This window comes from Benincasa hispida, chromosome 3 (genome assembly GCF_009727055.1).
Source record: "Benincasa hispida cultivar B227 chromosome 3, ASM972705v1, whole genome shotgun sequence".
NCBI classification, from domain to species: Eukaryota; Viridiplantae; Streptophyta; class Magnoliopsida; order Cucurbitales; family Cucurbitaceae; genus Benincasa; species Benincasa hispida.
The window spans coordinates 37,447,929-37,473,206 of NC_052351.1; the positions used below are offsets into that span (position 1 = coordinate 37,447,929).

Consider the following 25,278-nt stretch of genomic DNA (forward strand, 5'->3'; position numbering starts at 1 on the left):
CAAATTTGTAATTTTGAAAAGTTCAAAGTACATACCTAAATTTGTAATTTCAACCTTAAAATTCTATATATATAAGATTTTGATCTATCAATTTGTGTTGTTATTTGTTGGTTTCTTTTTCATTTTCTCTTTGGTGGGTCTGTTTTTGACTTTTTGTTGAGTGATAGTTAAGTGATGTTTAAGAGCGTTTAAGGCATAAATTTGTTTTTGTCTAATGTATTATATATCTCATCTTCTTTTCAATATTTTCTTCACATTTTATGAGTAGTTTAGTTTTTCTTCTTGAAAATGTATTAAGCTTTTTGAACAAGTTTTTTTTTGGGTCATGTTAAAAGATAATAATGTGAAATTTCAAAAGAGAATACTCAGAGAGTTTAGGGTCTAGGAGAGTAATTTTATATAATCATAAAGATGAGTTAAAAGAAAAAGACTTTTGAAATTTCTTTTTAAGTTAAATTACAAAGTTAATTGAGAAAATTAGAATTTAATATCTATAATGAGTAATTTTCAAAAATAGAAAAATAAGGAAAAATATTTACACAAATAATGAAATTTAATTATAGTTGTGATAGTTATTATTATCAATGTCTATCACAAATAAATGCTGATAAATTTCTGTTAGCATCTTTCAATGATAGAAATTGTTACGAGTCTATCACTTATACACATTAATAGAAGTCTATAAGTGTTTATCAGTAATAGAAACGGATAGAAGTCAATCATTGATACTATCCGTGATAAAAACTGATACAAGTCTATCATTGATAGAGGTTGATAGAAGTCTATTTGTGTCTACCAGTGTTTTTTTTTTTTTTTGTTATTTTTGTAAATAATTTGGCATTTTTCCTATATGTGAAAATTTCTCCAAAAAATTGTAAAAGTTAGAACTTTGTTTGTGATTTGATATAATCTCATAAATAGTTATTGCGGTTTGATATTTTTACATAGATTTTATCAAAACATAAAAACTAAATTCTACCTTCCTTCAAATCATGCGAACTAAATTTATAATTTAACATTTTTTTTATTTTAAGTTTTTAAGCTTGGTATGTTTTAGTGAATATTTTTGTTTGATTTGATTTTCTCCTTCTTTTTTTTTGCCCCACATACCCCAATAGCAAAGGAAGCAAAGTTTTTGGTCAACATCTAACATCTTCCCCAACAAAAAATCCAAAACGACACCTATATATATATGTAATATTCCAAAACTATTTTTTGTAAAAAAATAATCAATCAATCATAAAGCATCTTTGCCAAATAAAAATCATCAATAAATTGTGAATAGAAAACCCTAGAAGAAAACAATATAGTATATTACAAATGAGTACATTTATTACATATTGTTATTTAAACAATTAACAATTAACAATTATACCTACATGAAAATGATGCAATAAGAGAGCCCATATATATGTCTTATACCTTTCTTCTTATCTAACAAAACTTGGATGTATTCCATTAAACCAATATTCTATTGATAATATTAGTAGATCCACTAGTCCCTTGTTGCTACCCTAATTTACTTAGGCGTTTGTATCATATTATTATTATTTGTCATATACTAACTATTCGAAAAGTGTGTAAAAGATTGAGACGCCCTCACTTTTGAAAAATAAAAAAATATGTACAAAAACAACCTTTTTTCTTTATTATATAAAATTAAATATGAAAATTGAGATGGCCTAAAATTTCTCTCAAAGGTAATATTTTCAAAGATATATATAGATATAAATATATACAATGTATTTATTTTAAATTACGTTCAAAAAACAGGACCTATTTTAAAGAAAAATGTAGCCTTTCAAATTTCAATGGATTTCTATATAAGAAAAGGAAATATGGTCATTTAGGTTAAACTAATATTTGTATTTGGTCGCATTAAGCTACAACATGACAATGACGAGTTAATTATGATAGTTATAAAAAAAATAGTTCAAAATGATATAATTATATCCATAAAGAAAGTGATATGATCGAAAAGAATTTATTTTATGATGACTTGTTATATCATCAAAATTGACAAATAAATTCTAGATGATTCACTTTTTCTTATTAAATATCAATGTATTGAGTTTCAAAATCGTTATCAAAAAGTTTTTAAATAATTTTTATATATAATCAGAATTCAATTCTAATAATCTTTTCTATTAGACTAACTCTTTACATGTGCGTAAATATAAAGTATAGTTTAATTGATTAAGACATCAACGATATTTTATTTTAAGTTGTATATATGAATCTCCGTTGTTACTTATTTCTTTTTATAAAAATATAAATACATACGAAAGTTAACCAATTATATTTTATATTATCTTTTAGGACATAAGAAAGGAGTTGATTAAAAATTAAAGGCGTACATGGGTTGAGTTGGGTTGGATTGGGTTGAAGGTGCTTTTCTGGACTAATTTGAAAATTCGGGTTAGTTGGATTAGCAATACAAAAATTCAAATAAAGTCTCTAACCCAACCCTTAAAATTCGGGTTTGATTAGGTTGTGTTGTCGGATTATAACTTGTTTTTTCTTTTTAATTAAAAATATGTAAATTTATGTACAACACATGACTAATAATTAAAATCTTATAAAATTCAAATGCTAAAGACCAAATGTCTAAGATATTTAATGCAAACTTCAAATAAAGATAAATATCATAATAATTTTAAAAGAAAAATATTTAAAATTCATAAATTAATCAATACAAAGTAGTCAAATTTTAAACAAAGAAAAATATATATATAGTATATTATATTTATATAAGTAAAATTCGTGTTGGATTAGGTCAACCCAAATTTTTTTTAACCCAATCCAACCTAAAATAAAACTAACACAACTCAACCTTTATATTTTGATTTAATAATTCATATTGTTTAGATTGTCGAACTATTTGAACACCCTATTTAAAACATTTTACGAGTCCATTATATATATATATATATATATATATATGCAAAGAGGAAAAGTAGAATTGAACGGCCATAAAAGTGGATGGAGTGAATGTCTTTTTATGTGTGGAAAGCATAAAAGCTTTTCATTGAAAGAAGAAAATGAAAGCGCAATGGTTTAGTAATATGTAACACAACAAAGAAAAAAAAAGGAGTTTTCATGACACAATTAAAAATATTCAAAATTACTAAATTACCCTTTTTTGGGCTTAGTTTTGATTTCATCCTTTTTAATTTAAAATTTAACTGAATTTTATCACTTAGGCTTAGTTTCATTTTGGTTCCTATTGTAATTTACTTCTTATGATTTGGTTGAATATAAAATTTATATTATTCTTATAGTCATTGTATGAATAACCTAAATTTTTGGTCTGAAACGAGATTTAATCCACTTTTTGTATTTAAAGATCTTTTTATCTTTTACTTACGTTATATTTAAGTGAAATTACCGTCACGGTCCGTCGGTACGTAGATTCCTTTTGCTCTATCACTCTCAATCTCCTCTCTCTCTCACTATCTGCAAACAAACTCATCTCTCACTCTTGATCTCCTCTCTTTCTCTTGAGTGAAAACCCACATATTCACGAACCCATTTCTAAAACCCCTCTTGCAACTGAAAAAAAAAAAAAAACAGTGAAAAAAATCTCAGAAAAAATCAAGAAAAGGAAGTAGACAAAAAAGAACAGAAAAGAAAAGAGAAGAGTATTTTGGTACTTTTGGCTAATGATAACCTAAGGGGAAAAAAAATCTTAAGTTTAAAAAAGAGATAAAAAAAAAAAAAAAGAAAAAAAGAAAGAAGAAAGGCATAATCCATCTTGAGTTTTTTTTTTCCTTTAACAATTACCTCATAGTCGTCAAAGTCGGGGACTATAGATTTATTATTAGATTAGATAATGATATCAACACTATGTCAATTCTATATATATAAAGAGAGAGTTTCTCTATATCTATATTAAATTCGCTAATGGTAAAAATGAAATAGTTTCAAATTATTAGAGGTAACATTAAATTTTAAAAATCATGAAATTAGAAGTATGATGAAAATATGAAAAATTAAAGGCTAAAAGAAAAAAGAGAGATTAAAACTAGAAGTTACCTCACAAGTCTTCCTATATTTATGTGGTTGGCTTTTGGCAGCTTGTGGCGGTTTGAATATTCTCTAATAATTACTCTATTGGAAAAGGAAATGCCATTTTGGAATTAGTTTGGAACCTTCCTTTGCACGTTAACCCCACAACCACTTTTTTCCCTTCTAAAAAAAAAAATAAAAAATAAAAAATAAATCTATGGTTGACCTTAACCCTAATTTTTTATACAAATTTACCATGAGTTAGAAGTTCTCTAAATTTACCGATGTAAAAAATATCCTATAGTTTTCTATCAATTAATACATGTTTTTTCTTTCTCTACTTCATTATAATCTCTTTTTCGTGAAATATTTATGAATTTTTAAAATTATATAAATCTTGATATCAATCATCATAAAAATATTAGTATTTGTGTACTATTGATATATTGATATATTTTTAAGCCTCACCGATTGAATAGATAAACAATTGGTTTGTCGATACTCAATCATAAATCGAGATCTTAATATGAAAATGATATTTAGTTATGTTTTGATTCAATTCAATATAGAGACTATCTAATTAATTGTTGTCTACTATACATTAAAGTATAAAGACGTCTATTTAAACTCAAGTGTTTTTATTGTAAGATTTTTAATATTATTATTAGCTAAATGACTTTTACACGTGCATTCTTCTCCATTTAATATTATTAAGTTTTTTTTTTATCCAAACATAAATAGATTTTTTTTAGTACAACAAATATAGGATATATTAGAATTTAAATCTTCGACCTTAAAGGATGAAAATATATAAAAAATATTGTTAAATTTTGTTTATATTTGCCCATTTTAATGTTTTTATTGTATAAAGTATTCCTCCACTAATTAATATATTTTCTTAAAATCATGATCGAACTCTCATCTCAACTTAAGAAATCTCCTAAATACAAATCCTCTCTCATTAGACAACCAAATAACTCACTATTTTATTTGTTTATTTGTTTTTTTTTTTTTTTTGGGAAAAATCTTTAATCCAACTTTATGTAGGGCTCATTTATTTCTTAACACAAACAACGCTCCAAAATAAAAATGTATGATAATGGATGAGTAAAACTTTTAGGATTAATAATTAAGTATATAATAATATTTTCAAAAAATTGTAAATATAACATCTTGGTATACTCCTGTTGGAGATAGACTCTATCGTTGATGGACTCCTACCAATGATATAGTTTACCATTGATAGACTCTGATAGCTTGATCTAAATTTTGTTATATCTACAAATTTATTTATATTGTGTTATATCAATTAATATTTGGAATCTGATTACTATATCTGCCATAATTATATTACCCCTAAGGATTATTCTTTAAAATAATAATAAATGATTAACAACCAAATATACATGATTGGAAATAATTATTTTTGTAATAATTATTTGCATTGTAAACCAAAAAATAGAGGTAGCTCATGAATCTAATAGGATTTTTTTTTTTCTAATTGATGATACATATCCTCTAAAGAGGCAACAAATCATGAAAGACTTTTGGAATTGGAATAGGAATAACAAAGGCTTCCCCTTTCCTTATCTGTTTTTTAGTTGTTAACACTATTTTCTATTTATGATTAGTTTCTTTTTTATGTTATACATCTATATTTGTTATCAATATTCAAGATTACTTAAGTTGAAAATAAAAAAGAGAATTTTTAAAATTAGAAAAATAAAGGAAATTATTTATACAAAATAGTAAAATTTTAATTTTTTTTATAGAGGTCGTCTATCAATGATAAACTAATAAAAGTCTATCACTATAAATGTTGAAAGAAGTCTATCAATGCTATAAGTGTTTTTCTTTTTACTATTTCTGTAAATAGTTCGACATTTTTTATGTCTAAAAATTTTACTAGAAAAACTTATCTTTCAAAAATTGTTTATTTATTTTTCTAGAATTTAACTATAAATTTAGATATTTAAAAATGGTGCAAAAATAAGCCTAATTTTCAAGTCGGACTAAAAAGATACACAAAAAGTAGCTAAAATAAAAGACCAAAAAGTAAGAATTTTAGTGTGAAAAAGGAAAAAAAAAAAAGTGAGTCATCGCACACCCACAAAATTAAAGCACCAAAAACTTCAATAATTAAAAAGGTTGGAGAAGGCTTTTGTTGACACTTCTCCCCTTCCCATCTCAACTTTCCTCTTGCTTTCTTGTTTTCCCAATTTAATTATTACTAAGTGATCGTAAATAAATTATCTAACTTTATTTTCTAACTACTACTACCACCACCTTCTTATTCCTTTTCAATTATTATTTATTTGGTTGCCTTTCGCTTTTAATTTTATGTACTTTTACCATTATTGTCTTATTCTTTATATATATATATATATATACACACACATACATATACATATATACATTTATATTCACAATATCTATGAGACATAAAATAAGCAATAAATTAAAATTTTAATAAATACGAATTTCGTAAAATTTTGAGACCTGAAAATTTCTATCAATATAGATACTACACTTTACTGGATGTTTTTTTTTTTAATTATTAAATTAGATTAATAAAAATTGAACGTGATAGAGTTAACGAAATGAACTCTTCGAGTTTGATTGTTCTAAAATATTTTTTCTTAATTTATAGAAAATAAATGTTTATATTCTACTTTGGTTTATCTGTTTTTTTAGTTAACTTTTTATTTTCTCGTTTTTTTGGTACTTTCAAAACATCATTTTAGATATCGTAAATTCAATTTCTATTGTTTCAATATGTACTTTAATTTTAAAAATGATAATTTTACTCTAAACTAATACAAAACAAAATAATATGCTTTTTTTTAACAAAGGGAAAATTAATATGCTTTCTTATTAGTTAACATCATTATAATAATTACCAGAAGACATGAAAATGAAATATGGATAAAAAACAATAATAAATACTCTAACTATTCGAGGGCCATGTTTAGGTTGGGAATATCATGCATAATTTTCTATATATATGAAAATTGGAAAATGTTAAGATTTTTTTTAGACGTGACAATTTTGAATATCTAATCTTTATAGGTTAAGATATAAAGTATCATTCTAGTTTCTGTACTTAGAATGATTTAATTTTAGTTTTTATACATTCAAATTATCGAATTATAGTCTCTATAGTTACAATAAATCTTAAATTTAGTTTATACTATTAGTTTATTGTTTATTTTTTTATTTTTTTTTATTATCTATGGTGTTTACTATTAATTTTGAAAATATATTCACATATATTGTATTTTCTAATAAAAAAAATATTATTGGTCACGAGACAACCTGAGTTTTAATTTGGATTAAAAATTAATTTTAGTGATTGAATTTAAGATCTATCAAAAAGTATTGAGATAAAAATAGTATTTTAACTTAAATAATATAACTAATAACTAGTCGATCGACATACAACATCGACAATAACTATAAGTTAAAAAAGTATTTTTTAAAAATTAAAAAATATGGACTAAAAAAACATGTTGAATGATAAAGAAAACGAGTGATGTATAGTGCATATATATTCATTTTTATTAAAAAAATAATGTGAAAGTAAAAAAAAATGTATTTTAAATAATATTAAATGTGTTTTTAAAAAAATATTAAATAAGACTATTTTCAAACATAGTAAAATGAGGTAAACAAACATTTTATTATATTTTAAAATATTTCGAATAGTTTTGTAATTTAAAATAATTATTCTTGTTACATATTTATATATAAAATTTATTATGAACCATAGAAATTAGAGTTCATGATCCATAAATAACACTCCAAATCATCAATCTCTACTACTGATCCTGAGAGAGATAGTGGAAAGAACATCAACGGCTTCAAAACCCACCTTCTTCTCTCTCATCTGATCCACCGGCACCGTCGACGACATGTCAAAGGAATGCGTTCACCATAGCAAGAAACGGCCAAAGCTAATCCGGCGAATCTACGCCGGAATCCTTATTTTCCTCTTCCTCGTCCTCCTCACAATCCTCCTAATTTGGGCCATTCTTCAGCCTACAAAGCCCAAATTCATCATCCAAGACGCCACCGTCTTCCTCTTCAATGTCACCGCCGCTAACTTCATCTCCTCCAGTATCCAAGTCACCGTATCCTCCCGGAACCCTAACGACAAGATCGGAGTCTATTACGACCGCCTCGACGTCTACGCCGTTTACCGGAACCAACAGATCACTCTTCGTACAGTCATTCAACCTACCTACCAAGGCCACAACGATCTCAATATCTGGTCTCCATTCCTCGTCGGTAACGACGTTCCGATCTCTCCGTACAACGGCGCCGCTCTGAATCAGGATCAGGCCGTTGGTACCGTCCAGTTGTCGATCAAACTTGACGGTCGCGTCCGATTCAAGGTCGGTACCTTCATCTCCGGCCGCTACCATCTCAATGTAGACTGTCCGGCGGCAATCATGTTCGGAAATCCTACCGCCGGTATTATCGTCGGTAATAACGCCGTTAAATATCAGTTGGTGCGGCCGTGCAGCGTCAGTGTATAAGCTCCGTTATTGCCGTCAGAATTCTTGCTCTCCGTTCTCTCTCTTAACGCCGTTAGTTTCGATTTTTCTCCGTCTTTTTTTTTTTATTTTTTTTTTTTAAAATTTAGACGATACGTTGGGATAAAGAGTCTATGAATTGTAAATTTTTCCAAAGAATAAAAAGTGAAAATAATATAGTAATTAAAATTATTAATGTGAATTTGTATAAAAGAGAGCAAAAATTTAAAGGTCGGTGGCAAATTGTGTAATTTTGTGTTAAAAGTTGTATTTAATATTTATAATGGAAAAATTTTAATATAATGTTTTAAAGATTGTGTATATCTTCTGCTCATTTCCATTTTGCGTGACCTTCGGACGTTGCCGTGTCATTTTCGTTGCCTTACTCAACTTGTTTCGCTTCATTTTTTAGCCCCCCCTTTCCAATTTTACCCCTCTTTTTTTAATTATTATTATTATTAGAAGATTTTTTTTTTTTAAAAAAAACTATTTGCACAATATAATAAAAGTTTAATCTTCTTTGATAGATGTTGATAGAGACTGATAAAAGTCTATCTATGATAAAAAGTCTATTATTGATACTATGTGATAATGCTGAAAGAAGTTTATTAGCATTTTTTTTTTGCTATTTTTATAAACAGTAATATTTTTTCTATATGTATAAATTTTCCTTATTATTATTATTACCATGTTTTATTTTTTTAATTAAATATTTATTTAAAAACTTACGAAATGACTAAAATGGTTTTCTTTTTAACATGGAAGTTTATTATTCAAATTATCGTGTAGAATATAGTTTAAAGTATGCTATTATTATGCTTTGATGATTTAAGTTGGTACCAAGTGGTTATTATTAAACAAACTAAAAAATTATTGCTCAAATAAAATGATATTGCTTACTACAGATTGAAATAATGCTTATAAGAGTGTGTTTACCTAAGGACTTAGGAAGTAGGAATATTAAAAAGAGTTTGTGAACTTCACTTCTTGTTTAGCCTAAGGAGTTGATGAGTCTCACTGTTGAAAAATATCAATTTTATATCTTATCAACTCCTTCCACTATAGGTCTCGATTGTTTACAACTTCCTAAATTTTGTAACGACTTATTCCTTACTATTCCACTATCTGTCTCAAACACTTCCTTTGATTTTACAATCAACATTAAAAGAAAATTAAAATTTGATCCTATTATAAATTTTATCCGATAAACTTTTGGTTATCCTCCCCTTATAATATATAATCATAAAAAAAATATATATTTGAGTTGATTATGTGACATCTGCAAATTAAGATTTATTTAACTTTTGTTTCGATAGATAAGTAGTTCGGATATTTTTATTCGTTTTTTCTTCTTTAATCTATTTGAATAAAAAATTGGAGTGAGTGATATAGGACATTACTTTTTATATATTTACACCAACTTAAAAACAATTATATAATATTTTAAAAATTATATATATATATTAGGTACAAGTTTTTTTTTTACCTCTTCTTGTTCTTTTTTTTTTTTTTTTAAAAAAATAAAATGTGAATGAATGATATAATTTCAATAAAACATTATCCAAAGAAAATGAAAATTATTTATGAGAAGCCATTAAAAATTCCATAAGAAAGATGAAAAAATCCTTTTGGAAGTTTGTGCAAAACCCCATCCAAATCCAACCCAAATACAAAGTACCACACTTCTTTTCTTCTTCTTTGTTTTTCCTTTTATTTTTCTGAAAGAAAAAAGAAAAAAGAAAAAAGAAAAAAGAAAAAAAGAAAAAAAGAAAAAAAGAAAAAAAGAAAGAAAAAAAAGACCAAAAAAAGTTTTTGGTGGGGGTGGGTTGATATTGGATGCACATGGTAATAGGGCAAATATTGCAAATTGGAAAATGGTGGTCCTTTTCCAATCTCACAATCAATAACAACTCTCTTACCTAACAATAATTGCATAAACAAAAACACTTTTTTTTCCCTTTATATTTGTCTCCACTTAATCATCTCCATCTTTATTTTTCAAGAAAAATTATATGTATGAATGAACTAATTGAGTCCACCCAAAACTTCCACATGCCCTCCTCACCTACCTTACCTTCCATTTGAGTTTTTGGAATTTTCCACCTTCTCAAACTTATAAATATTATTATTATTCCTTTATTTTGCTACCATTTTTGTTTTATATTATGCCCACTAACCTAAGCTAACATGTGGTTTCTTTCCAAGTTCTAAGTCTAACCAACTAAAATTATCTTTTAATCAATTAATTAATATTGAAATAATGATGCGATATGTTTATACACTATATAAGTCTCGATTGAGTTGGCATGACATGATAAATAATTAACAAGTATGCATTGCACTTCTTTTTAAGTAGATATATGTCTTATGTTAATGTAATTTTTTTTAAAGATCCATCATTGCCTGATAGATTGTAACATTTTGTTATATTTGAAAATATTTTCAATCATCTTAAATTTAAAACAACTTCCTTATATATATATATAAAAGTTGAAATGTGAAAATTTTGTCCTTTAATCTTTATTAAGTTTTTAGTAACTTGTTATTTTATGTTTAATAGACTCTTATGTATATTAATTTTATTGGTTTTAACTCAATTTACTCTTGTATTATGACACGTACATTAAATCGACTAAGCCAACGACACTAACCTACTTGACATAAAATTAAAGTCCAACGATAATCTATTATTTTTTATGAATATAAAAATTAAATAGACGCAATTTTTAAAATTCAATAACTTGTATGTTATATAGATAACTAGTTTAGAGAAGCAACTTATAAACTAACATAATATTTAAATTATAAGATTAATTTTTTTTTTTCAAAAAATTGAACCTAAGAATATGGTAGAAGATTAGTTTGGCTAAGAATGTGAGAAATAGGAATTTTGTAAAATAAAAGTATAAAAATTTGATTTCTAACAGATGAGAGATGGATTATTTTATTTTATTGTAATTATTTTTGGCAATGATTGGAAAGCAACAAAGGCTGGGGCTTTCTGTATTCAGTCAGAGGAATGTACCACACAAAGCCACTCTTTTCCATTTATAATTTTTTTGTTCTCTTTTTCCTCTTTATCCCAACAAAATTAGGAGTGCCCAATTTTTTATGTTGTTTTTCTTTATCTAGACATTAAATTAAATTACTTTTAAGTGTTCAAGATTAAATTATTCTCATGCTTTAACCCTGATTTTATTTTACTCTCTCTTGATAGAGTTTCAGCATGGTTATAAAAATTAATATTTTCCTTGCATATTTGAACTTTAGGAACTAAAACAAGGGATTAGATTATTTGGTAGTAGTAAAAAACAAGGCATGATAGTTCTCTACAACAGTATTTATCAATTTCAGAATGATAATTAAACACAATCAATCAGTCGTTATTTTCAAAATTTTTCTATACTAACATAATTTTTTCACCAGATTTTTCGTAGTACAATATATTTTTTTAAGTACAACAATTACAGAGTGGAGGATTGAACTTCCAACCTGTAGGAATGGAGGTTATTGCCAATACCACTAAATCGACCTTGTTGGGATTTATGTCTTATACTTGAAGTTTGTAAATTTATAAACAAATTTTCTATATAAATAAAATGTTATTTATCTTTAATAAATAATTATTATTTATTTAATCGCATAACTCAAATCCAATAAACTAAAATCCTAGTTTATTTTCATGTAACTTGAACAATATGTGACTGACATATAAGTGAATCGTGTTCAAGTAATAACTTAAAAGGTCTATAGTATATGGATATGTAATTGTTAACAAGCGATTTGATTCAAATTGTTCATGTGGAGACATGTGAACGAGGGTGTTCTATATAATGAGATTGTATTAGACCAGACTACAAAATATATTGTCTCTCGTTATAACACCATTAACTACAGAGATTGATATTTCAAATGATTACCATGAAACTTAATTTGAATCCTGAATGAGTTATGAACTCCTGGTCACGAGTGTTATCCTTTGATTTGTATGAGTGAGAGTGACCCTAGTTGCCGACTCGATAAGCCTACCATCTTGGGATGATACCAAGTTAGGAGCTGGGAACAAAGCATCGCAAGATAAAATTCACTCATTCTCTCCTCTAGGGTAAGTAGACAGGTTATTCCCTTAAATGCTGACTATGAGACTTGAACAATGAGGTCTCACCCTCTCATTAATCCGAGAGGAATTTTGTCTATGGTTGGACTATAAACAAATTGTTCATTAGAGAATCAGTGGTACTTAAAAAGCAAGAAGTAACTATAAGGGTATAACGGTAATTTGATCCAATTGTAGTTATGAATAACCTGTGAAGGATTAACTTACAGGAAATGGATAAAAATCAATGGATACATAAATATTCTACAGTTCATAAGAGGGTAGCTATGCTTCTATAGTGGAGCGCCCCATAGTTAATAAATATTGATTAATTTAATTAAAGAGTTTAGGTCCATAAGGTCCATAAGGTCCATTTGCTAGCTCATAATGGGATAAACAAGGATTAAGGTGTTGTAAATTTGAAGTGTTCAAATTATTATTTAAGGAAATTTATTATATATGGTACAATTTAATATAATATATTTATTAGATACATTATAATATATAGTTTATTTAAATTAGATTCAAATTTAAGACTATATAATATGATAGATAATATTTGAGGTTCAAATATTAAATAATATGAATTGGTTCATATTAAACCTATATATAAGTAAATTTAATGTGAATGAGAATCATATTAGACTATAGGTTATGAGAGAGAAGAATATTTAAATATGATTCAAATATTAAATTAATTAAATATTTGATAGTTAATTAAAGATTAAATAAATGTTAATTTGGTTAATTATTTAAATTAAGTTAGATTTAATTTAAACTCTAAATTAGGGGAGTGGTTAGTGGGGACGGGGGGATTTAACTCCCCTCACGTTTATTCAGAACCCTAAAAGACTAAGAGATACAAAATAACTCTACTTGACTCTCACATAAAAAAAAAAAAAAAAAAAAACAGAGAAGAGTTCTCTGGTTTTGGCCTTCCTCTTCTCCAAGAACACTAAAACTCCAACAAGCTTCCTTGTTCCAAAGAGAATAGCAGAGAAGTTCAATAGTCGTGTCTTGCTCGTGGTTTGATCGTGCAATAGATCTAAAAGATTGGGAAAAGGTCTTTGAGAATTGGTTCTACAAAGTTTGTAATTCATCTTCCCTAATTAATTATTGTATAAAACATGTTTTAGCCTAATTCTTTATGATTCTGTTATGTAATTTTTCTGTAATAAAATTGGGGCATAAATTGCTTCCGCATTGGGATTCAATCCCTTCAAACCTCACTTTGACTCAATACTTATTTACTCTTTGGATAGTAAAACACACACACACACACACACACACCTATTACATATTAGTGAAAATAATATATTGGAAGTACCTACTGCAAGATAAATAATGTTATGAGCAATGTCACAACTGTTGGGTTTTATGTTCTAAAACTCGCAGTTTGTAAAATGATAAACATTTTCTATAATCAATATACTTATTATCAATTTCATAAATTGTATGAAAGTCTAAATCCAATAAACTAAGACCCATGACTATTGTATGAGTATTTGAACTTTATGTGGAGACATAAAAGTGGATCAGTTTCGAGTAAATAGTCAAAATGATCTATGGTACATGAATGAGGTTGGGTACCTTATTCTAGTAACATCGTTGGATGTGGCCTACTCTGTAGTTGTTACAAAGAGTTGTAAAGTGCTACATATGATGTGATCCTAATTCGTACATGTTATGACATAAGAAGTCGGACATCCTATGCAATGAGTTTGCATAAGACCAAAACCAAGAAATAAGTCACTCTTACTTTATAACGCTGTTTATTGTTTAAGACTGACTATTTCACCTAGATGACCTAGGTAACTTGATCTTAATCCTGAGCTAATTATGAACTCCTGTTTATTCACGATTGCCCTTAGATTTGCATAGGTGAGGGTTGGCTCAACAACGCCGGCTCAATAAGACTCCCATTTCAGGGGTAAGACCGGATAGATAGCTGGGGACATAGGGTGCAAGACAAAGTTCACGCCTACCCGATTTAGGGATAAGAGAAAGGTTGTTCTCTCAAGTACTGAATCCAGGTCTTGAACAAGGGGTCCCACCTTCTCACTGGGCTGAGAGAGTTTGGTTTAGTGATTGGATCACAAACCAGTTGTTCATTAGAGGATCAGTAGGGACTTGAGGTATAAGACGTAATCTCGGGAGTAAAACAAATATTTGACCTAGCCACTATTCCGAACAACCTGTAAAGGGTCGGCTCGCTGATTGTGGTTAAATCACGTGGACATAATATATCTACAGTAAGGGGAGTGCAATTATGGGCTTTAGTGGAGTGACCCATTAGTTAACGAATGAGAATTAATCCGATCTAATGAGTTTAGCCAATTAATCTCGAATCATTGGAGCCTATGATCTGTAGGTCTGCGAGGTCCCCCTACTAGCTCGTAACGGACTAGATCTAGAATAGCGTGATAAGTTAATTTGAAACGTTCAAATTAGAATTAAGGGAATTAGTAATTATATGAGATATAATTCTACGTGTTTAATTTGAGAATTAAACGAAATAGGAGAATTTATATATTTAAATATGATTTAAATATATAAAGATAGATTTGTATAAAAATTAATTTAATATTTGATATTAAATTAATTAAGTTTTATTTAAAATTAATTTATGAAATTAATTTTATTTTTCAGTTTTAAAATCAAAATGAATTTTAAAATAAAATTTTGATTTTGAAGATAAAATTGAAAAAGAGAAAAAACACAAAAATGGAAAAAGTTTGTTTTCCATTATCCACCTTCTAAGTAGCTCAAACAAATAGCATCTTCTTTGCCTTGTCTTCTCCAAGCATGAGCTGCAACTCATGCAACTCTCTCCTTTGCATGTTGATCTGCAATATAATGAAGAGATTGGAGTGAAATTTGGGCATGCAATCTATAGAAAATTTTAGAGAAAATTCGGTTTGATATTCGCATTGAGAAGTGCCAAATATAAGTCTAACGCATAAATGAAGATAAAAAAATCATCTCATTCACATCATATTCTTGTTACATCTAACTTAGATCAACGCATATCACTTGCATTAAACTCCATTTTTCACACGACCCCTTATCCTCTACTTAACCCTTTTGTATCTTCTTGCACACACACACAGCAGCTTAGTGTAAATAACTCATTTCTACATTTACTTAGGATATTTCTACAATAGTTATAACGTAAGATCCGTGTTAGCTTTAATCTGAATCCCTGAGTTCGACCCTGGACTTACCAAGAACCTAAGTTGGATTTATACTTGGATCTGAGTCAGGAAAACTTGAACGTCTATAGAGGAGTGTCATGCGTCATGTTGTACATCATTAATGCATTAACGCGTCACTAACGCATCATAAACGCATCAACGCATCATTCACATTTACACTTATTTTTCCAATTACTTTATACAATACACTCCTAAGCTCAAATCATGAAATCAATGAAAAAGTTTTTGACGTCGTTGCCGGGGATTCAGCAACAAAACTAACCAGAAATTTTGCTTGTATCTTTTGTAGGAAAACTACAGCTGAGGGAGTATTACGAGCTAAGCCGAAGCTTGTAAATGTTTATGAGCAGGGAAAGCACCCCTGAACTTGTATACAGCCCCGAAGTTGAAAGGACCTTCCGATGAAGAAATCAATCTAATCGTCGCTGTAGGTTAAGGCAGCAACTACCTAGACAACAGACCAGGCAACAACAAATGGCGAACGAACAAGTTTTTGGCGCCGTTGCCGGGGATTCAGCAACAAAACAAACCAGAAATTTTGCTTGTATCTTTTGTAGGAAAACTACAACTGAGGGAGTATTACGAGCTAAGCTGAAGCTTTAAACGTTTATGAGCAGGGAAAGCACTCCTGAACTTGTATACGACCCCAAAGTTGAAAGGACCTTCCGACGAAGAAATCGATCTAATCATCGTTGTAGGTTAAGGCAACAACTACTCAGACAACAAACCAGGCAACAAAAAATGGCGGACGAACAAGTGAATCATAACTTGACTCAACAGCTAGCCCACGCTGCGTAAAATCCTATCATAATGGAAAACAGTAGTACGCGTCCTATGAGGGAGTATGCGTCTCCTGTGTTGTATAATTTCTCACCGGGGATCATATATCCAACGCTAGATGGGACAAGATTTGAGATGAAATTTGTGATGTTACAAATGCTCCAAACAGCTGGACAATTTGGGGGTGCTCGGGGAGAAGACCCTCACGCCTACATGAAACGTTTCCCGGAGACGTGCAACTCATTTGTGATTCCTGGAATCACTCCAGAAGCTATCAGGCTATCTTTATTCCCATATTCTCTGCGTGACGACACGAAGCAATGGGTAAGTTCTTTGGAGCCTGGAGAGATCACGACCTGGGAAAAGTTGGTGGAGAAATTCATGCAGAAATACTTCCCACCCACCATAAATGCAAGAAGGCAGAGAGAGATCATGAACTTCGAGCAGGAAGAATTTGAAACCTTGAGTGCCGCATGGGAGCACTTTAAAGGATTAGTCAAGAATTGCCCCAATCACGGATTACCGTTAACCATTCAGATGGAGACCTTCTATGGCGGATTAAACAGAGCGTCTCAAATGGCAGTCAACGCAGCTGCAGCTGGCGGCATTATGGATAAATCTTATAATGAAGCTAAGGAAATACTAGACCGCATAGCCAAGCATAATATGGAATAGGTGGATGACACTTACGATGCAAAAACAGAAAGGAAGAGGCGATCTCAGAATGTGAATTCTATTGACTTTAACGCAATAGCCACACTCTCTATATAAGTGGCTACTATGACAAACCTTTTGCAGAATATGTCACTGGGGAACACATCAAACTCACAAAAGGTAAATGAGGTAGAAACATTCATACTGCCCATGGTTAGCTGTGTGGGCTGTGGAGATCCCTATTCCTACTCTGATTACCCACAAAACCCGCAATCGGTATGCTTTATTAAAAATAACTCATTGTCAAACACCTATAATCCTGGATGGAGAAACCATCCAAATTTCTCTTGGGCAGGTAATCAACAGGAGCCACACCACCTAGAGGTAAACCAGCAGCAAAGGCAAGGACCGCCGCCTGGATTCCAGCCAACGCAGCAGCCACACCAACAATCCTTTAATAGAGGAGGTCATGTGTCGAGTTCAACATCTCCGCTTGAAAACCTCTTAAAGGAGTATATTTCCTAGAACGACGCATTGCTAAAAAGCTAGGCGTCTTCCATCAGAAATCTGAAGATACAGGTGGGGCAGATTGCTAGTGAGTTGAAGAATCGGCAACTAGGAGTCTTGCCCAGTAACATGGAAACCCCAGGGAATAACAATGGAAAAGAGTAATGTCATGCGGTGACATTGCGAAGTGGCAAAGCTTTTGAAGAAAGAACTATGAACCCAAGAACCAACAATCCTTCAAAAGAACTCAACACACGCTCAACGACATTAGAAGATCGAGAAGAAAGGATGCCTAAATCCACAAGCCATTCGAAGCCAAGCAAGTCTAACGCGAGAGAACCCGCAGTTCAGTTGAAAGCACCATTTCCTAGACACTTGATGAAGAAGAATGATGAACAGCAATTTAAGCGTTTTCTTGAACTCTTGAGACAATTGCACATCAATATTCCACTTGTAGAAGCCTTGGAACAAATGCCAAAATACGTCAAATTTTTTAAGGATATTTTGACAAAGAAAAGAAGAATCAGCAAGATGAAAATAATTGCCCTAACGCAGAAGTGCAATGCGTTAGTTAGCAACAGAATACCCAAGAAACAGAAAGACCCGGGAAGCTTCGTAGTCCCGTGCTCAATTGGAGGGTTGGACGTAGGACATGCGTTGTGTGATCTGGGAGCAAGCATTAACCTCATGCCACTCTCAATATTCAAGAAATTAGGAATTGGTGAAGCACAACCCACTTCTGTAACACTTCAACTCACTGATAGAACGATCACGTACCCTGAAGAAAAGATTGAAGATGTTCTGGTAAAAGTTGACAACTTCATACTCCCAGCGGATTTCATCATCCTAGACTATGAAGCAGATAGGGATGTACCAATCATTCTTGGACGACCCTTTCTAGCCACTGGGAAAGTATTAATGGACGTGCACAAGGGAGAATTGACCATACGCGTAGACAATTAGGAAGTGAAGTTTAATGTGTTAAACGCATTAAAGTTCCCAGATGTCAATCAAACAAAATAGAGTTGCCTGAAGAAGAAGCAACCTAAGTTTGTGAGGTCCTCGCGTTGGAAGAAAACATGAAAGAACTCGAGCCACCAAGTCTGAGTGAGTGGCAGATGAAACCAACGCGCCCATCATTGGAAGAACCACCAGAACTAGAATTGAAACCATTACCTAATCACCTTTAATATGCTTTTCTTGGAACAAAAAAACCTTACAAGTAATTATTTCAGCAAATCTTTCCGAGCCTAACGAACATTTTTTTTTGCAGATGTTGCAAAAGCACATGCGTGCAATAGAATGGATGCTGGCTGACATCCGTGGCATCAACCCATCTTACTGCATGCATAAATTCAGGCTAGAAGAAGGGAAGACTGGATCAATTGAGCCTCAACAAAGGTTGAATCCCATAATGAAGGAAGTAGTCAAGAAAGAAATCTTAAAGTGATTGGACGCAGGAGTAATCTACCCTATATCCGATAGCAGCTGGGTAAGCCCAGTTCAATGCGTCCCTAAGAAAGGAGGAACAACAGTGATAATCAATAGTAACAATGAGCTCATCCTTTCAAGGACTGTCATGGGTTGGTGCATATGCATGGACTATAGGAAACTCAACGCGGCAACCAAGAAGGACCACTTCTCTCTTCCCTTCATTGACCAAATGCTTGACAGACTGGCTGGAAAAGAATTTTATTGTTTCCTTGATGGATACTCTGGCTATAATCAGATTTTAATCAACCCAGAAGATTAGGAAAAGACGACATTCACTTGCCCTTTTGGAACGTTCGCGTTCAGACGCATGCCCTTTGGACTATGCAATGCACTTAGAATATTCCAAAGGTGCATGATGGTAATATTCTCTGACTTCTTGGAAAAGACCGTTGAAGTTTTTATGGACGATTTTTCAGTTTTTGGAGACTCATTTCAATCATGCTTAGATAACTTGGAGGCCATCCTCGCTCGATGTGAGGAAATAAATCTTGTGTTGAATTGAGAAAAATGTCATTTTATGGTGACTTAAGGCATTGTTTTGGGCCACAAGGTATCTAAAGCCGGGATGAAAGTTGATGAAGCCAAGGTAGATGTTATAGCTAAAATTTCTCCACCATCAAATGTAAAAGCTCTACGAAGTTTTTTAGGACACGTTGGCTTCTACTAAAGGTTCGTAAAAGGCTTTTCTCAAATTGCGCGACCTCTGAGTGCATTATTAGACGCGAACCGACCCTATGAATTCAATGACGACTGCTACGACGCATTTGAAACACTGAAGTATACGTTGACTACAGCTCCGGTACTAATAACACTGGATTGGATGCAACGTTTCATTCTAATGTGCGATGCAAGTGATGTTGCAGTAGAGACCATGTTGAGGCAGAAAAAAGGGAATTTGATAGACCCCATCTCTTATGCGTCCAAGATACAAAACGACTCTCAGGAACACTACACAACCATAGAGAAAGAAATGTTGGCTGTAGTGTTTGGCATCGAAAAGTTCAGATCTTATTTAGTTGGTGCATCAGCAACCATCTATACAGACCGCTCAGACATTAAGTTCCTGATGAGTAAGAAGGACGCGAAACCAAGATTAATTAGACGGATACTGCTATTGTAGGAATTCGACATCGATATTCAGGACAGAAAGGGGACTGAGAATCAGGTGACTGACCACTTGTCCAGATTAGAGAATCAAGAAATACAAGACCACGAAAATGAAATCAAAGATGCATTTCCTGATGAATGCTTATTTAAAGTTGAAGGCAGGGAACCTTGGTATGTAGACATAGTTAATTACTTAACTACCAAGCAATTCCCCGAACACTTCAACTCTCAGCAAAAGAAATGGTTGGTACACGACAACAAATTCTATTTTTGGGATGAATCGTTTCTTTACAAACAAGGTCTCGACTCCATCATGCGTCGATTCCAGAGGGAGAGACACAACGCGTTCTGGCTGAGTGTCATGACTCTCCTTACGGAGGGCATTTCGGAAGGCAAAGAATCGCTGCAAAGGTTCTTCAAAGCGGATACTTCTGGCCTACCCTCTTCAAAGACGCAAGGGAGTATGCTTGGAATTTCAACCCTTGTCAACGCACCGAAAATATCTCATCAAGGGACACAATGCCTCTGAACAATATTCTTGAAGTTGAATTATTTGACGTCTGACGCATCGATTTTATGGGACTTTTCCCCTTGTCCTGCGGTCAACAATATATCCTGCTGGCAGTAGATTACGTATCAAAATAGGTGGAAGCAGTAGCTTGTGCCAGAAATGATGCGTCTACTGTTTCTAAGTTTCTTACCAAGAACATTTTCACATGCTTTGGAACACCAAGAGCCTTGGTAAGTGACGAAGGTACGCATTTCATTAACCACATCATTTCAAAATTTCTTGCCAAATATAATATCAGGCACAAGATCGCTACCGCATACCACCTGCAAACCAACGGTCAAGCTGAGGTATCGAATCGGGAAATAAAATCAATACTAGAAAAAGTTGTCAATGCATGCAGAAAGACTGGGCACAGAGGTTGGATGAAGCACTCTGGGCCTACAGGACTGTCTACAAGACTCCCATAGGTATGTCTCCATAATTCTTAATATTCGGAAAAGCTTGTCACTTATCCCTGGAGTTGGAGCACAAAGCGTTCTGGACAGTAAAGAAGCTGAATTTAAACTTAGACGCCGCGGGCGATCGGCGCAAACTTCAGCTCAATGAGCTTGAGGAATGGCGGTTGAACGCATACGAGAACAACAAGCTCTACAAGGAGAAGACCAAACATTGGCACGACCAACACATTAGTAAGAAAGAGTTTTTTGTTGGCCAAAAAGTTTTATTATTCAATTCACGATTGCATTTGGTCCTAGGAAAATTAAAGTCAAGGTGGTCAGGACCATTCATTATCAAAACAATCTTTCCCCACAGAGCAGTAGAGTTGACGCGGGAGGATGGCACAAATACATTCAAGGTAAATGGCAAAGAGTGAAGCCCTACTTTGAAGATGGTGTAGAACGAAAAATGTCATCCCTCGTATTACGCGAAGCCAACTGAGGCTTGCGTCGAAGCATCCCTGCGTTCACATCGACACATATTCCAGGGATGCTTCTTCTACCTTCATTTCTTTTGCATTATGTATTTTATGACTGTGTTTATGTTTACTCTGATTGTTTGCTTGTTTTTGCGTCACATTTTAAGTTGATTGATGATTGTTACTGCTTTTTTATTTAAGAGATTTATTTAATTTAAATAAAAAAATTGTATACAATCGGAAGAAGCTTAGGATGGGAATAAAACTGACGTGTTAGACTTAAGCCAACTCATGGCTTAAACCGAAAGAACGCATCTCGAAAACACAAAGCACTCGATATCCTAGAAACCCTAGGCACATCCTTTCATCCATTTAATAAATGAGGATGTCAGGCACCACCTAACGTCACCACACCCTCTCCCCCAGACCTATAAAACGCAAACCTTCGAAATCTCTTCTTCTTCCACCTCCTTCAATCCTACTTCGAAAAAAAAAACATATCTCCCGAAGCTTTACCGCCTCTTCGATCAAGTTCACTACTTTGGTCAGCCTTCAGCAACAATGTCTTCAACATTTGACAGCCAAAACCAATCAATGAGCTACGAAGGCATGTCGCCGGTAAGTTCCTTTTCATCTTCTTCTGCTTCAATGTCGCCCCCTCCAAACCCTCGCCGAACCTCAAAACCTCCCTTTCTGACCAAGCCTTCGCACGACGGGCCTTCCTCCATATCTCAGCGACCATCTCGGTCGAAACCCATTGAAACCACCACAAATTCGAAAACCTCTAAAACCCACAAAAAACCCAAAACTCCCACCAAACTAAGGCGACAACGCCTTTCTTCCTCTGCAGCTGTCGAAAAACCCTACACACAACCCACCCACCACCGTTTATTTCAAATATTACGCTGGTGGGTGTGACGCATGACCCTATTCCCGCAAATTTCCACATCGCACCATCGCCCACAGTGCGTCCATTTCCCCTATTATCCATCCAACACTTAGCCACCATTTACCCCATTGAAGCAGAAGAAGCTAACCAACCCTTCAGCCGCCTTCACCAATTATCAATCATCTCCCGGGTCGCCGCATACCCCATCCGGCACCCCACCAATCACTCCCCCCAAGCCTAGTTTTAATAGTCTTGCATTAGAGTAAAACAACGCGGAACTTGCAGAATTGGCTCGAAGAGACGAGCAAGAAGTTTTTGGAGTGATTTTGGCAAGTTTGAATCAGGGCCAAGTCGAAGAGGAAAAAGTGATACGTCCTGACCCAACCGATGTATCACTTGTAATTGATGAAGTGGAGCGTTATGCGATGATGCTTGAAACAGAGTTGGAAGAAGAAGAAGAGAGAGAAAGGGAAGTTGGACCGAACGAGTCGCAACCTCGCCAATCTGACGCGGATGAAGGGCCATCGAAAGAAAAGAGAGTGATGAGAAAAAGGAAATTAATTTTGGAGGATGAAGAAGAGCAGTTCGCATCTAGTCCTGAGGATGCGACGCATGAAAGCTACTCAAGGTTTAGAATGTTGGAAAAGGAATTGGAGCAATACCAGCCTGCACGATAGGGGCGAAGGAAGTCAGCCCTCCGAAAAGAGTTGGAGAATGAATTAAGGGAGCTGGCATGGGAAGCCAAAGCACACGAGGTGGGCAAACACAAGGTAACTGACGCGTTACCTAAAAAGACCAAAGGAAGGATGCACTAGTTTAGTGACATCCTTGCCAAGAAGGGCTTCTTCCCTGAACGCAACCCATTACCACCATATATAACCAAAACTGTGGACGTAATGGGCTGGGGTCAACTATGCATTGGGCATACGAGGATTTGGCCCAACCTTGTCCGTCAATTTTATAGCAGTGAGTTTGATATGGAGAAAAATACGGCGTTCGTTGATGGTGTTTTGGTGAGCTTCGTAGCCGACAAAATTAATGAAGCGTTCGATATTGCAAGTAACCGGACGCAGAGGGAAATCGCATCTTGGAACATCCAACTCCAAGCCAGATAGAAGATGCGTTAAGAATAGTGGTCAAACCTAGAAGCACTTGGCAAACATCAAGAAATGGAGTAATGATCTTAGTTTCCAGGAATCTAAAACTTGATGCAAACTTATGGTATTACTTGATTAAGAAAAGTATCATGCCTATAACGCATGATGAAACATTATCAAGAGAACGCGTCCTAGACACTTACTGCATCATGCAGCGTATTTCTTTAGACGTAGGTTGGATAATAAGGGACCAAATCAAAGCCATTAAAGCAAAACCAGGAGGACAAATTTATTTCCCTTAGCTGATCTGTGAGCTGTATGAATACGGGGACATCCCTCTAGGGGATGATTGTGAGGAAAACGATGGTTTGATGGATATCAAGGTAATCAGGTGTTTGCTTCGTGGTTCGCCGCACCAATATGCCCTGCCTCCCAAGGACGCGGTAGCCAGACCTCGTCCCTCCCAACGCGCCCCTAAAAGAAGACGCGTCCGGGTGATTGAACACAGTGATGAAGCTTTGGAAAATCAAGATGACGAAGCGAAGCATGCGTCTATTGATGAAGAAGCACGACCAGATGTAAACATCCCTCTTTCAAACTTACCTTTGGCCTCGCAAGAAGGGATTATTGATCTAAACCAGCACAAGACTACCAATTTAGATCAAGAAATCCCTAGTCCCCTTCCTTCTCCCTTACCAGCTCTAATTCCAACTTTTGTACCTCATCCAATTATTTTTAAACTAACTGGGTTAGGGTCAAACAACGCAGGAAATCTTGAAGACACAGTTGAAAGAGCCGAAGAGCCAACACCACCTCAACCACACATTGATCTTGACGAGTTGAAAACTTTCATTAGTGATCAACTCAGACCACTAGCCACGTCCATTGAAACTCTTCAGCAACAAAATAGGGTTCTAAGGGATTACATGCGGTAGCAATCAAGAAGAATGTAGGACCAATTCGTCTATACAACGCAGTATATTAATCAGGTTCTGGTTGGAATGTTTGCCTTGCCACCACTACCTGCTCACCTAAGGAACCCTCTTCACTTCATGGATGAAGACCTTGTAGAAGAATGCAGGGATGACGCGCCAGCACAATAAATTTAAGGGTGTTGGCTACTTTGTTTTATTTATTAATCTTTTGTATTTGTTTGTTATGTTTGTTTATTCCATTATTGAGTTATCCAATGAAATGAATGAAATTTCTATCATTTTTCATCCTTGCGTTTGTCCTTAGCATACCTTTTTTGTTCTTTAGCTATGTTTCTCGTCTTGTGCGATGTTTTACCTCAATGATATTGGTAATATGAAATTTATAAGTACAGAGTAGGCGAAATCAACAAAGCTTGAACTTTTCTAAAAATTCTACATGTTTTCTTTCTAACGCATGCAAGGTTTAAATCAAAACTCCTTTCGAAACTCTCAAAGCCTTTTCAAAATTTTGTTTCTCTTTTAGCAATGAGGATT

The 25,278-nt window shown here is 32.9% G+C and overlaps 1 protein-coding gene and 1 non-coding gene across 2 annotated transcripts; one reads left to right on the forward strand and one right to left on the reverse strand.

Moving 5' to 3' along the window:
* The first annotated feature begins 7,786 nt into the window (after window positions 1-7,786).
* On the forward strand, window positions 7,787-8,855 carry LOC120072670 (NDR1/HIN1-like protein 1). The gene has a single exon (XM_039025106.1). The coding sequence runs from the start codon at window positions 7,920-7,922 to the stop codon at window positions 8,544-8,546; it is 627 nt and encodes a 208-aa protein (XP_038881034.1). The 5' UTR covers window positions 7,787-7,919; the 3' UTR covers window positions 8,547-8,855.
* Window positions 8,856-17,051: 8,196 nt separating this feature from the next.
* On the reverse strand, window positions 17,052-17,155 carry LOC120074785. Its single transcript, XR_005481067.1, has one exon. It is a non-coding gene; the product is annotated as a small nucleolar RNA R71 (small nucleolar RNA).
* Between the last annotated feature and the right edge of the window lie 8,123 nt (window positions 17,156-25,278).

Bases quoted from the DNA above. Each gene is read 5' to 3' on its own strand.
- LOC120072670 (XM_039025106.1), top strand. From the start codon at position 7,920: ATGTCAAAGGAATGCGTTCACCATAGCAAGAAACGGCCAAAGCTAATC.